The sequence below is a fragment of the Scyliorhinus canicula genome, chromosome 2, assembly GCF_902713615.1.
Source record: "Scyliorhinus canicula chromosome 2, sScyCan1.1, whole genome shotgun sequence".
NCBI classification, from domain to species: Eukaryota; Metazoa; Chordata; class Chondrichthyes; order Carcharhiniformes; family Scyliorhinidae; genus Scyliorhinus; species Scyliorhinus canicula.
In genome coordinates this window covers 258038013-258053164 of record NC_052147.1, presented here as the reverse complement: position 1 = coordinate 258053164, position 15152 = coordinate 258038013, and the positions used below count along the sequence as shown (strand labels likewise).

Genomic DNA, 15152 nt, shown 5'->3' with positions numbered 1-15152 from the left:
ACTGAACACTATATTCCAAGTGTGGAATATAGGTTCTATAAAGCTGCAACATCTAGGGGCTGGTTTAGCACAGTGCGCTAAACAGCTGACTTGTAAGGCAGAACAAGGCCAGCAGCAGCGGGTTCAATTCCCGTACTGGCCTAGGGGCTTTTCACAGGAACTTCATTGCAGCCTACTTGTGACAATAAGCGATTATTATTATTATGACTTGCCAATTTTTATACTCAATGTCCCGACCGACGAAGGCAAGCATGCCGTATGCCTTCTTGATAACCGTCTCCACCTGCGTTGCCACTTTCAGTGACCTGTACACCCAGATCTCTCTGCATGTCAATACCTTAAGGGTCTGCCATTTACTGTACATTTCCCACCTGTATTAGGCCTTCCAAACTGCATTACCTCACATTTGTCTAGATTAAACGCCATCTGCATTCTCTCCGCCGAAGTCTCCAACCAATTTATATCCTGTTGTATCCTCTAACGGTTCTCATCACTATCCGCAAAACCATCAACCTTTGTGTCACCCGCAAACGTACTAATCAGACCAGTTACATTTTCGTCCAAATCATTTCTATATACTACAAACTGCAACGGTCCCAGCACTGATCCCTGTGGAACACCACTAGTCAACAAGATGATCAGAGGATTAGATAGGGTGGACAGTGAGAGCCTTTTTCCTCGGATGGGGATGGCTAGCACGAGGGGACATAGCTTTAAATTGAAGGGAGATAGATATAGGACAGATGTCAGAGGTAGGTTCTTTACTCAGAGAGTAGTAAGGGCATGGAATGCCCTGCCTTCAACAGTAGTGGACTCGCCAACATTAAGGGCATTTAAATGGTCATTGGATAAACATATGGATGATAATGGAATAGTGTAGATTGGCTTTAGATTGGTTTCACAGGTTGGCGCAATGAGGGCTGAAGGGCCTGTACTGCGCTGTATTGTTCTATTATTGTTCTATTGATCCGACCGTTCTGCCTGCGGGAATGATTCGCCAGATCCTCCACCTTTTCCAGCAGTCGATTTTGCCGATCCTGTAAAATGCCAATTTGCAGTGCCATCTGAGTGGACTGCTCCTCTTGTTCTGTCGACTGCTCCTGCAGCTTTTGGATCGACTGTCCCTGAGCCTTCACTGTCACCTCCATCCGGTCGACAGCCTCCTTAATCGAGGCTACCACCTTAGTCAGATCCTCCGCACGCTCCTTACGTGCCGGGCAAAATTCTCATCCAGGTATGTAGCCAACTGATCCATCGACCATTGAGCTGACGGAGCCGGATCTCACTTCTCTGCCATTGCAGCCACCAAGCTCATATCCTCACTTCCAACCAACTTTTGATTCCTTCTTTTGCGATTATTTTTCGAGCGTAATTCCATAGGTTAGGGGTCGCCTTCTCCTCCTCTCACTTTTATCCATTTTTGTTGGAAAAAAGTTCAACGAAAATTCAGCTTAAAAGCCGTCAGAAAACCACAAAGAGCAGGAGCTAAATGAAATGAAAATGAAATGGAAATCGCTTATTGTCACAATTAGGCTTCAAATGAAGTTACTGTGAAAAGCCCCTAGTCGCCACATTCCGCCGCCTGTTTGGGGAGGCTGGTACGGGAATTGAATCATGCTGCTGGCCTGCCTTGGTCTGCTTTCACAGAACATAGAAAAATACAGCACAGAACAGGCCCCTCGGCCCACGATGTTGTGCCGATCTTTTGTCCTAGATTAAGAACAAATTAATCTACACCCATCATTCTACCGTAATCCATGTACCTTTCCAATAGCCGCTTGAAGGTATTGCATTCCATGCCCCCACTACTCTTTCAAAGCCAGCGATTTAGCCCTGTGCTAACCCAGCCCCTGTTCACAGCATAGTTGCCAACGGGAGTTCCCACCTCTTTCAAGAAGACCACCATAATACCAGTAACACAGAAGAACAAGGTAGCCTGCCTCAACGACTACCGACAGGTGGCCCTGATGTCTGTTATCATGAAATGCTTCGAGCGGCTAGTTATGAGACGGATCACTGACAACCTCCCTGACGGTCTTGGTCCACTGCAATTTGCCTATCACCGCAACCAGCCCATAGCAAATGCTATCTCCCAGGCTCTACAACCAACACTCGAACACTTCGGCAACAAGGACACCTATGTAAGACTGCTGTACATAGACTACAGCTCCGCCTTCAACACCATTATCCCAACAAGACTAATAACCAAACTCTGCAATCTTGGGACTTGACCCCTCCCTATGCAGCTGAACCCTCGACTTCCTCACCAACAGACCGCAATCTGTCAGGATAGGCAACAGCTCCTCTTCCACAATAGTCCTCAACACTGGAGCCCCGCAAGGATGTGTGCTCAATCCTCTACTGTACTCCCTATACACACATGACTGCGTGGCAAGATTTAACTCCAACTCCGGGAGCAGAGAGGAGCGGACCTGCGCGGGCCAGTGCTGCAGGGGAGAGGATAAAGGCAGCACCAGGCTTGAGGCCTTCACTACCTTCCGGGAGTAGAGAGGAGCGGACCTGCGTGGGACACTGCTGCAGGGGAGAGGATAAAGACAACGCCAGGCTCGGGGCTGAGCAGAGAGGAGCGGACCTGCGCAGGACACTGTGCTGCAGGGAGGAGAGCTGCAAAATTGAAAAAAAACGGTAAAGTGACATCACAGGAGACTGTGACCTGATTGGCTGAAAGGCAGACTGGGCTAAATTTGAATATTTGTGGAGTTACTAGTTTTAATTTGATTCAAATTACTATTTTTAAGTTGATTTGAATTACTATTTTTAAAAAATTGACTTAGATTACTATTTTTAAGTTGATTTGAATAACTTTTAAATTTTAATTAAATAACTTTTAAAATTGTAATTAAATAACTATTTAATTTGTTGTGAGCTCAAGCAAGATAAATACCCAGGGATAAAGCTAATTACATAGTACACGGGGATTGGATTTAATCTGACACAAAAACACCTTAAGTTTAATTTTATAGGTTTAATTTAAAGGAAATATTCATGGCAGGACAGCTCCAAGGCGTGGTCTGCTCCTCTTGCTCCATGTGGCAGGCTGGGGACAGTTCCAGTCCCCAGGGTCAGCATGTGTGCAGGAAGTGTCTCCAGTTACAGCTCCTGGAAGCTCGTGTTTCAGAGCTGGAGCGGCGGCTGGAGACACTGTGGAGCACCTACGAGTCGGAGAGCATCGTGGATAGCACATATAGAGACGTGGTCACACCGCAGGCTCAGGCTCCGCAGGCAGGGAATGGGTGACCACCAGACAGAGCAAGAGAGCGAGGCAGGTAGTGCAGGAATCTCATGTGGCCATTCCCCTGCAGAACAGATATACCGCTTTGGATACTGTTGAGGGGAATGGCCTCTCAGGGGAAAACAGCAACAGCCAAACTTGTGGCACCACAGTTGGTTTACAGTTGCATAAGATAAAGATGCATGGCATTAAGGATAAAGTAGTAGCATGGAAAGAGGATTGGTTAATTAATAGAAAGCAAAGAGTGGGGAATAATGGGTGTTTCTCTGGTTGGCAATCAGTAGCTAATGGTGTTCCTCAGGGTTCAGTGTTGGGCCCACAATTGTTCACAATTTACATAGATGATTTGGAGTTGGGAACCAAGTGCAATGTGTCCACGTCTGCAGACGACATCGAGATGAGTGGTAAAGCAAAAAGTGCAGAGGATACCAGAAGTCTGCAGAGGGATTTGGATAGGTTAAGTGAATGGGCTAGGGTCTGGCAGATGAAATACAATGTTGACAAATGTGAGGTTATCCATTTTGGTAGGAATAATAGCAAAAGGGATTATTATTTAAATGATAAATATTAAAACATGCCGCTGTGCAGAGACACCTGGGTGTGCTCGTGCATGAGTCGAAAAAAGTTGGTTTACTGGTGCAACAGGTGATTAAGAAGGTAAATGGAATTTTGTCCTTCATTGCTAGAGCGATGGAGTTTAAGACTAGGGAGGTTATGCTGCAATTGTATAAGGTGCTAGTGAGACCACACCTGGAGTATTATGTTCAGTTTTGGTCTCCTTACCTGGGAAAGGACGTACTGGCACTGGAGGGTGTGCAGAGGAGATTCACTAGGTTAATCCCAGAGCTGAAGTGGTTGGATTACGAGGAGAGGTTGAGTAGACTGGGACGGTACTCGTTGGAATTTAGAAGGATGCGGGGGGAGGGGGGGGTCTTATAGAAACGTATAAAATTATGAAGATAGGGTAGATGCGAGCAGGTTGTTTCCACTGGCAGGTGTAAGCAGAACTAGGGGGCATAGCCTCAAAATAAGGGGAAGTAGATTTAGGACTGAGCTTCGGAGGAACCTCTTCACCCAAAGGGTTGTGAATCTATGGAATTCCTTTCCCAGTGAAGCAGTTGAGGCTCCTTCATTAAATTTTTTTAAGATAAAGATAGATCGTTTTTTGAAGAATAAAAGGATTAAGGGTTATGGTGTTCGGGCCGGAAAGTGGATCTGAGTCCAAAAAAGATCAGTCATGATCTCATTGAATGGCAGATCAGGCTCGAGAGGGGCCAGATGGCATACTCCTGCTCCTAATTCTTATGTTCTTATTAACTCAATCTATAAGTTTGCAAATGATATGACTGTGGTGGGCCTTATCTGAAACAACAACGAATCAGACTACAAGAGGGAGATAAATCACTTGGTTGCATGGTGTACCGAAAACAGCCTCGCTCTAAATGTTTGAAAGACCAAAGAAATGTGATCATCGACTTCAGGAAGCCTAGCACGACACACACTCCCGTCTGCATCAATGGCTCCGAAATGGAGATGGGTCAATATATTTAAGTTCCAGGGGGTCACCATCACCAACAGTCTGTCCTGGGCCACTCATGTTGACGCAACAGTCAAGTCAGCCCAACAACGTCTCTACTTCTCATGGAAGCTAAAGAAATTTGGCATGTCTGCATCGACTCTCACAAACTTCTATAGATGTGTGATAGCAGCCTTCTTCTATCTGGCTCCATCTCAGCCTGGTATGACAACTGCTCGGTCCAAGATCGCAAGAAACTGCAGAGTGCGGTGAACTCAGCCCAACGCATCACACAACCTTGCCACACCCACATTGATTCCGTGTACACCTTCCGCTGCCTCAGGAAGGCAGACAGCATTATCAGAGACCCCTCTCCCCCAGGCAATACCTTTTTCCAGACCCTTCCATCAGGCAGAAGGTACAGAAGTCTGAAGACCCGCACATCCACACATAGGAACAGCTTCTTCCCCACAGCTACAAGACTCCTCAACGACTCCTCCTCGGACTGATCTGTTCCCTGTAAGACCACTATTCATGACGCCGTATGCGGCTCTTGCTCATGTATTTGCTTTGTTTGGCCCCTTGTTCCGCACTGTAACCAATGACTGTTTGTTGATGTACCATTTGACTGTTGATTATTCTTTTGTCTACTATGTACGTACTGCGTACGTTCCCTCGTGTTCAGAAAAATACTTTTCACTGTACTTCGGTACAAGGGACAATAAATAAATTAAATGAAATCAATCATCTTTGTCACTTCCTTGAAAAACTTGATCAAGTTATTGAGCCACGACCTTCCCTTTACAAAACCATGCTGCCTCATGCTAATACATCCATTTGCTTCCAAATCGGAGTAAATTCTGTCTCGAAGAATCCTCTCAAATAATTTCCCTACCACTGATATAAGACTCACCGGCCTGTAATTTCCTGGATTATCCTTGGTACCCTTCTTAAACAAAGAAACAACATTAGCTATTCTCCAATCCTCCGGGACCTCAGCTGTAGCCAGTGAGGATACAATGATTTCTGTCAAGGCCCCAGCAATTTCCTCCCTTGCCTCCCACAGTATTCTGGGGTAGATCCCATCAAGTCCTGGGTACTTATCTACCTTAATGTTTTTCAAGACGCCCAACACCTTTTTTGATATCAATGTGACACAGACTATCTACACACCCTTCCTCAGACTCATCATCCACCAAGTCCTTTGCTTTGGTGAATACTGATGCAGAGTACTCATTTAGTACCTCGTCCATTTCCTCTGGTTCCACGCATAGATTCCCTCCACTGTCTTGAGTGGGTCAACCCTTTCCCAGGCTTTCCTCTTGCTCTTTATATACATGTAAAAAGCCTTGGAATTTTCCTTAATGCTGTGTGCCAATAGTTTTTCATGGCCCTTTTTAGCCCTCCTGATTCCTTGCTTAAGTTCTTTCCTACTTTCCTTATGTTCCTCACGGGCTTTGTCTGTTCTCAGCCTTCTAGCCCTTACAAATGCTTCCTTTTTCTTTTGGAAAAGGCTCACAATATCCCTCGTTATCCAAGGTTCCCCAAACTTACCATACTTATCCTTCATCCTCACAGGACATGCCAGTCCTGAATTCAGGGAGGTACGTCTGAGGCTGGACAAGGCTCTGGTCAGTCCCCATTTGGAGTATTGTGAGCAGTTTTGGCCCCTTTTCTCCGGAAGGATGTGCTGGCCTTGGAAAGTGTCCAGAGGAGGTTCACAAGAATGATTCCTGGAATGAAGAACTTGTCGTATGAGAAACGTTTGAGGACTCTGGGTCTGTACTCATTGGAGTTTGGAAGGATGAGAGGGGATCTTATTGAAACTTACAAGATACTGCGAGACCTGGAAATGAAATGAAATGAAAATCGCTTATTGTCACGAGTAGGCTTCAATGAAGTTACTGTGAAAAGCCCCTAGTCGCCACATTCCGGCGCCTGTCTGGGGAGGCTGTTACGGGAATCGAACCGTGCTGCTGGCCTGCTTGGTCTGCTTTGAAAGCCAGCGATTTAGCCCAGTGTGCTAAACCAGCCCAGTGTGCTAAACCAGCCCAGTGTGCTAAACCAGGATAGAGTGGACGTGGAGAGGATGCTTCAACTTGTAGGAAAAACGTGAACCAGAGGACACCATCTCAGACTAAAGAGACGATCCTTTAAAACAGAGATGACGAATTTCTTCAGCCAGAGGGTGGTGAATCTGCAGAAGGCTGTAGAGGTCAAATCACTGAGTGTCTTTAAGACAGAGAAAGATAGGTTCTTGATTAATAAGGGGACCAGGGGTTATGGGGAGAAGGCAGGAGAATGGGGATGAGAAATTTTTGCCATGATTGAATGGCGGAGCAGACTCAATGGGCCAGTGACCTAATTCTGCTCCTATGTTTTATGGTCTTATCAACTGACATTTGAAAGCCTCCTACGTGCCAGATGTTGATTTACCCCAATCAAGATTCTTCAGTTCTTGACGAATATTGTTATAATTAGCCTTGCCCCAATTTAGCGCCTTTACCCGAGGACTACTCTTGTCTTTAATAATAATAATCTTTATTAGTGTCACAAATCTACAGCACGGTTAGGCAGTGGCTAGCAATGCTGCCTCATGGCGCTGAGGTCCCAGGTTCGATCCAGGTCCTGGGTTACTGTCCGTGTGGAGTTTGCACATTTCTCCCTGTGTTTGCGTGGGTTTCACCCCCACAACCCAAACATATGGATTGGCCACGCTAAATTGCCCCTTAATTGGGTATTCTAAATTTATTTATTTTTTAAATTAGTGTCATAAGTAGGCTTTCATTAACACTGCAGTGAAGTTACTGTGAAAATCCCCTAGTCGTCATACTCCGGCGCCTGTTCGCTTCCTAAAGTACCTGAAAACGTACTGAATTCTGATCACCTTTCCCAAAATGCTCCCCTACTGAAACTTCGACCTCCTGGCCAGGCTTCTTCCCCAATACCAGATCCAGTCGGCCCCTTCTCTAGTTGGACTATCTACATATTGTTTCAATAAGCCCTCCTGGATGCTCCTTAAAAACTCTGCCCTATCCAGGCCCCTAAGTGAGTCCCAGTCAATGCAGAGGAAGTTAAAATCACCCACCACAACAGCTCTTTTGCTTTTACGCCTTTTCCAAAATCTGCCTACATATCTGCTCCTCTATCTCCCGCTGGCTGTTGGGAGGTCTGTAGTAAACCCCCAATATGGTGACTGCACTCTTCTTAATCCTGTGCTCTATCCACATTACCTCGCTGCATAAGCACTCTGAGATGTCCTCCTGCAGTACAGCTGTGACAACCTCCTTAAACAGCCGTGCAACTCCCCACCCCTTTTCTGTCCCCCTCTATCCCGCCTGAAACCTCTAAATCGAGGAACATTAAGCTGCCAATCCTGTTCCCCCCTCAACCAAGTCTCTGTAATGGCAACAACATCATAGTTCAAAGTACTTGTTATGCTTCTCACATTGAAATAAATGCACTTCATACCACTAATCCTGCTGTGTTTTGTGACATCTCCCTACTTGCTCTTCCTCGGAGTCTTACTGACTCTATTCCCCAGTTCCCCTCAGTTATTTCACCTTCTAGCCTATTGCTTTGCACTACCCTGCCACACTAGTTTAAAGCATCCCATGAGACATTAGCAAACCTCGCGGCCAGGATATTTATGTCCCTCCAGTTTAGATCATGATGATAATAATAATAATAATAATAATAATAATCGCTTATTGTCACAAGTAGGCTTCAATTACGTTACTGTGAAAAGCCCCTAGTCGACACATTCCGGCGCCTGTTCTGGGAGGCCCGTACGGGAATTGAACCCGCGCTGCTGGTCTTGTTCTGCATTGCAAGACAGCTGTTTAGCCCACTATGCTAAACCAGCCCCTGTCCTTGCAATCCGTCCTTCTTGTACAGGTCCCACCTGCCCCTGGAGAGATAATAACCTTTATTGTCACAAGTAGGCTTACATTAAAACTGCAATGAAGTTACAGTGAAAAGCCCCTAGTCGCCACATTCTGGCACCTGTTTGGGTATACGGAGGGAGAATTCAGAATGTCCAATTCACCTAACTGCACGTCTTTCGGGACCTGTGGGAGGAAACCAGAGCATCCGGAGAATACCCACGCAGACACAGGGAGAACACACAGACTCCGCACAGACAGTGACCCATGCCGGGAATCGAACCTGGGACCCTGGCGCTGTGAAGCAACAGTGATAACCACTCTCTTACCGTGCCTCCCAATGGTCCAGATATACAAAACCCTCCAACCTACACCAGCAGTTCAGCCACGTGTTTAACTCAACTATCTTTATATTTCTAGCCTCACAGGCACATGGGACAGGGGGTAATCCCGAGATTACAACCCTCGAGGTTCTGTTTTTTAATTTTCTACCTAATGTCCTGAACTTCTGCTGCAGGACCTCGTCACTCTTCCTGCCTTTGTCACTAGTACTGTACCAATACGTACCACTGGCTGTTCTGGCTGTTCATCCTTCAGAATGCCCCCTGCCCGTTCAGAGATATCCTGAACCCTGGCACCAGGGAGGCAACATATCATCCTGGAGTCTCTTTCACATCCACGGAAACATCAATTTGTGCCCCTGACGATAGAGTTCCCTATAACCATTGCTCTCCTGCTTTTTGTTCCTCCCTCCTTAACAGCGCCAGCCGTGGTGCCACTGCTCTGGCTCCTGATAGGCCACCCCCCTCAGCAGTATCAAAATGGGTATACTTATTAGAAAGGGGGACAGCAACAGGAGATTCCTGTACTGACTGCCTGCTCTTTCTAGTGGTCACCCATCTATCTTTCTGCACCTTGGTTGTAACCACGTCTCTAAAACTCCAGTCTATGGCGCTTTCTGCCAGCTGCATGCTCCCAAGTGCATCTAACTACTGCTCCAACCAATCCATGCGGTGAACAGCTCTAATTGGGTGCACTTTCTGCAGGTGTAAATGTTTGGAATGGTGGAAGCTTCACGGACCTCCCGCAGCTCAAAAGTGAAACATTTTACCCCATCAACTACCATTTCTGGAACAAATTAATAAATTAATTTAAAAATAAATACTTATTAAATTAAAATAAGTTACAGTTAACTATAAGCATCCCAGCACTAGATTTCTACTATAAATGTAAAATGCTAAATGTAAAATTTTAAATGTGTTTTCCAATTTGCACAGATTCCCAGTAAAATCACAGCCTTCCTGTTCTGTCACTTTTCAGTGCTTTCCTCCAGTCGGAACTCTCAGTCAGTGAATCAGTGAAACCACTTATATTTCCAGGCCTCTGTTCGAAAATCTCGATGAAAAACTCAGCTCTGCTCCCGATGTTTCGGTTTCACCTTCTCCCAGTTTTACTTAACTCCCTGTTTTCCTGTTTTCACCCAACGCCAAAGCACTCTCATCCAGTCGCGATATACATAAGCTCCCAAAAGATATTTGATATAGTGCTACACAACAGGCTTGTGAGCAAAGTTATAACTCTCAGAATTAAAAGGAACAATTCTAAAGAGGATGCAGGAGCAGAAGGATCTGGATGCATATCTTCATATGTCATTGAAGGTGGCATGACAGATTGAGAGAGCAGTTAATAAAACAAACAATATTGTATACAATATACAAACATACCATACAATATCCTAGGTTTTATTATTGGGGGCATAGAGTACAAGAGCAAGGAGCTTTGACACAGGATCAACTGAACTCGAAACATTAGCTCTTTTTTCTCCCTACAGATGCTGCCAGACCTGCTAAGATTTTTCAGCATTTTCTCTTTGGTTACAAGAACAAGGAGGTTAAGTTGAACTTGCACAAGACACTAGTTCAACTTCACGTGGAGTACTGCATCCAGTTCTGGGCACCACACATTGGGAAAAATGTGAAGGCATTGGATAAAATGCAGAAACGATTCACAAGAATGGTTCCGTATGAGGAACTTCTGTAATTAATACAGTTTGGAGAATTAGGAATTGTTTTCCTTGGAGAAAGGCTGACAGGAGATTTGAAGAGGTATACAAAATAATGATAGGTAGTAGGTGGCGGGGGAGGGGGCTGTTTCCACCTGTGAAAGGGTTGAGAACAAGATGACAGATTTAAAGTAATTGGCAACGGAAGCAAAAGCTGCATGAGGAAACATTTTCACACAACCGGCGATTGTAGTCTAGAATGCGCTGGGTATGTGGTGGAGGCTTTCAATCGAGGTATTCAAAAGGGAATTTGTCTGTTCTCCGAAAAGGAAGAATGTGTATGGTTGCAGGGCAAAGATGGAGAAATGGCACTCGATGAACTGCTCATTCCGTGAGTCTCTGCAGACAACGGGCCAAATGGCCTCTTTCTGGCTGTAACCATTGTGTGATTCTGCGACTTTTCCTCGATGGTGGAGAGTCAGGAGGCAAGTTACTCACCACAGTTCACTGCCTCTGGCACGCTCTTATAGCCACATTATTTATGATATCCAGATTGCAGAATCAGAATTTAGTGCTCAAAAATTGCATTTAAAATACATCAATATGAAGTCAGCATATCTATTAGTAATTTAAACTATTTCCTTTGTTTCAACTGACCCATGAAATTGTTTTTTTTTAATAGCTTTGAGGTTTGCAACAGGTTCTAGTTCATTAAAATTACAGAGTTTTTCAGCATTTTTACAAAGACTTTTTCTGTAACTTAACATTGGCAGCCCATCAAGTTATTATTGTGCAATAATTGGGATTGAAGTTCAGTATAATTTATTTGAAATGCATTTAAGCACAACACAATTTCCATCAGCTTTTTGTCCTAAATTTAGAGTACCTAATTTTTTTTACGATTAAGAGGTAATTTAGCGTGGTCAATTCACCTATCCTGCACATCCATTGGGGTTGTGGGGGTGACACCCACGCAGACATGGGGAGAGTGTGCAAACTCCACATGGACAGTTCCCCAAGGCCGGGATCAAACCCGGGTCCTCGGTGCCGTGAGACATCAATTTCTATTTGTAATTAACTTTAACACAGTTGTCTTATTTCTTGCTGAGTCAATCAGAGGAGAGGCAGTGTCACTGGACTAGTAATCTAGATTAAAGTCCAACAGGTTTGTTTCGAATCACTAGCTTTCGGAGCATAGCGCCTTCCTCAGGTGAATGAAGAGGCGAGTCCCAGAAACATATATATAGAAAAAGTCAATGGTGCAAGATGATACTTTGAATGCGAGTCTTTGCAGGCAGGTCCAGACGGAGTGACTGGAGAGAGGGATAATCACAGGTTAAAGAGGTATGAATTGTCTCAAGCCAGGACAGTTGGTAGGATTTCCCAAGCCCATGCCAGATGGTGGGGATTGAATGTAATGCAACATAAATCCACGGTCCCGGTTGAGGCCGTACTCATGTGTGCGGAACTTGGCCATAAGTTTCTGCTCAGCGATTCTGCGTTGTCGCGCATCCCAAAATATTTCTCTACTTACATTGAGGAATCCAGGAAATTCATTTGAGGGAATGTGGAGAGAAATGTACCTAAAGTATTTAAATTAACTGATATTACTTACATTTTCATCACTATATAACTACACTTTCTTAATTTGTGCCATCAAATTTTCAAATACATATCTTTCATCTACTGAAGATTCAACATGTTGACCAAAACGTACTACATTTGCTGGTAATAAATATATAGCTGAAAGAAATGAAATTATGCCAATGACATGCAATTATGAAGACCTAAAGTATTTTTTCGACTCTAAAAGTTGTTAATTCCAGCTTTTATTGCCAAATGCAATAGCACCACTTAGTCGACTAAAGTTCAGTAAGAAGTCTTACAACACCAGGTTAAAGTCCAACATGTCTGTTTCAAACACTAGCTTTCGGAGCACTGCTCCTTCCTCAGGTGAATTCACACCGCAAACTGCCGGCTCAAAGTGGAGAGGATCTCCAAGAAGATCGCGCATATAGACACTGACATTAAGTTTCTACAAAGATGCAAGAAAGCAGACATCTTTGAATTTGTCTATATAGATGTTTCTGGAACATACCTCTTCATTCACCTGAGGAAGCAGTGCTCCGAAAGCTAGTGTTTGAAACAAACATGTTGGACTTTAACCTGGTGTTGTAAGACTTCTTACTGTGCTCACCCCAGTCCAACACCGGCATTTCCACATCATCGACAAAAGTTGGCATTGCCAAATTATTTTGAAAAACATTAAATTACTAGATTCCCGTACCAGCCTCCCCAGACAGGCGCCGGAATGTGGCGACTAGGGGCTTTTCACAGTGACTTAATTGAAGCATACTCGTGACAATAAGCAATTTTCATTCATTTTCATTTCATTTCATAACATAATGCTGTTAGTTGGATTTCAGTTTAGGGCAGAGATAGGAACATTATAATTTATGCCCCTGGTTCTATTTTCAATTTCTCAATGGAAACTTCTTCAGAAACTACATGTATGGCCAGCTTGTGAGACTAGAGACCAAGACTGGCAAAACTCAGCTTCTGGGTTCAAGGGTGAAAAATCATTATGTAGAGTTACTGGTGACTAACTGATTCCCACTAAATCATTCCTCTTCAGTCCAATATCTTCTGGAGAATAGGAAGAGAGGAAATTGATCAGGAGGAAAAATGCATGTAAATAGTAGTTGCATGTTTCATATGGATTGCTTGCACCAGAATTTGGCACCTTGTGCATCCAAGTTGAGCATTAAAGAACTTGTGTGAGTAACCATTTTTTAAAATGGCTCAAAGATGCCATTTGATGGGTGGGAAAATCCCCACGGGTGAAGATGGCGATGTTGGAGAGGAACCGCAGCGAGGGAGGGCTGGCTTTGCCGAGTCTGATCAATTATTACTGGGCGGCCAACATCGCTATGATAAGGAAGTGGATGGTGGGTACGGGGTCTATTTGGGAGCAGGTGGAGGCGGCTTCGTGCAGGGGCTCCAACTTGGCAGTCCTGGTCACGGCTCCTCTACCGCTGCCGCCGGCCAAGTACACCACCAGCCCGGTAGTGGTGGCGACCCTGCGGATATGGGGCCAGTGGAGGAGGCATGTGGGGGAGATGGGGGCATCTGTCTGGGCGCCAATCTGCGACAACCATCGGTTTGCCCCCGGGAGTATGGATGGGGGGTTCCGAGTATGGCGGCGGCGGGAAGGGTGGGTGATATGTTCCTGGAAGGAAGCTTTGCGAGTTTGAGGAGCTTGGAGGAGAAATTTGGGTTGGTAAGGGGAAATGATTTTAGATACCTACAGTTGCGGGACTTTGTTCGTAGACAGGTCCCATCTTTCCCACGCCTCCCGCCAATGGGGATCCTCGACAGAATAGTCTCTAGGAGGGAAGAAGGGGAGGGTAGAGTCTCGGGTATATATAAGGTGCTCATGAGGGAGGAAGGGTCCCAGACAGAGGAACTGAAACTTAAATGGGAGGAGGAGCTAGGCGGGGAAATGGAGGATGGGCTGTGGGCAGAGGCCCTGAGTAGGGTAAATTCGACCGCGACATGTGCTAGGCTCGGGCTGATTCAATTTAAGGTCGTTCACCGGGCCCATATGACGGTGGCTCGGATGAGCAAATTCTTTGGGATAGAGGACAAATGCGCTAGGTGCGCGGGAGGACCAGCGAACCACGTGCACATGTTTTGGGCATGCCCTAAGCTGAGGGGGTACTGGGAGGGATTTGCGGGGGTCATGTCCCGGGTGCTAAAAACAAGGGTGGTGATGAGTCCAGGGGTGGCAATTTTTGGGGTTTCGGAGGACCCGGGGGAGAAAGAGGCCGATGTTTTGGCCTTTGCTTCCCTGATAGCCCGGCGACGAATACTATTGGCGTGGAGGGACTCAAAGCCCCCGAAGACGGAGTTGTGGCTTGCGGACATGTCGAGTTTCCTGGGTATGGAGAAAATTAAGTTCGCCTTGAGGGGATCTGTGCAGGGGTTCGCCCGGAGGTGGGAACCATTTATTGACTTCTTTGCGGGAGAGTGAGCGTCAGCAGGGGGTGGGGGGGGGTAGAGTAGAGTAGGAGGGAAAATATGGCGGGTAGTACCGGTGGGAGAGGGGCGAGCTTGTGCAATATGTTATGATTGAAGTATTGAAAGTACATGGATGTTTGCACATTTTTGCCTTTTTTGCTTTCTTTCTGATGATGTCTGTAACTGTTTAGAAAGCCAAAAACTACCTCAATAAAATTGTTTATTAAAAAAAAGATGCCATTTGATTCAGAAAGAAAAACAAATGTGGATTACCCTCCAACCCCACTTACATCGCCATGGTCTCAAGGCACTGACAAAGATTCCTTGAATGCAGGGAATCATTCTTCATTGATCAAGTTAAACAATATCAGACAGTTCTGCAGTTATGGTAGCGGTTCATCTCAATCAGGCCAATCTAAACAAGCTTACGTCTGCTTCTGCTCAAATTACCAAAGTTCCGAAAGACCATTCAAAAAC

The 15152-nt window shown here is 45.3% G+C and overlaps 1 protein-coding gene across 3 annotated transcripts in view; it reads right to left on the bottom strand.

Moving 5' to 3' along the window:
• Positions 1-15152, bottom strand: part of LOC119962101 (activin receptor type-2A) — a 197041-nt gene that overhangs the window by 79219 nt on the left and 102670 nt on the right. Inside the window, exon 1 of one of the 3 annotated variants that reach the window (XM_038789971.1) lies at positions 6324-6354. The exons of the other annotated variants lie outside the window; for them this stretch is intronic. Within the exon in view, the coding sequence (XP_038645899.1) occupies positions 6324-6339 (16 nt within the window). The 5' untranslated portion in view covers positions 6340-6354. Of the gene's footprint in view, positions 1-6323; positions 6355-15152 lie in introns of those variants that run through there. 3 annotated transcript variants of the gene reach the window in all.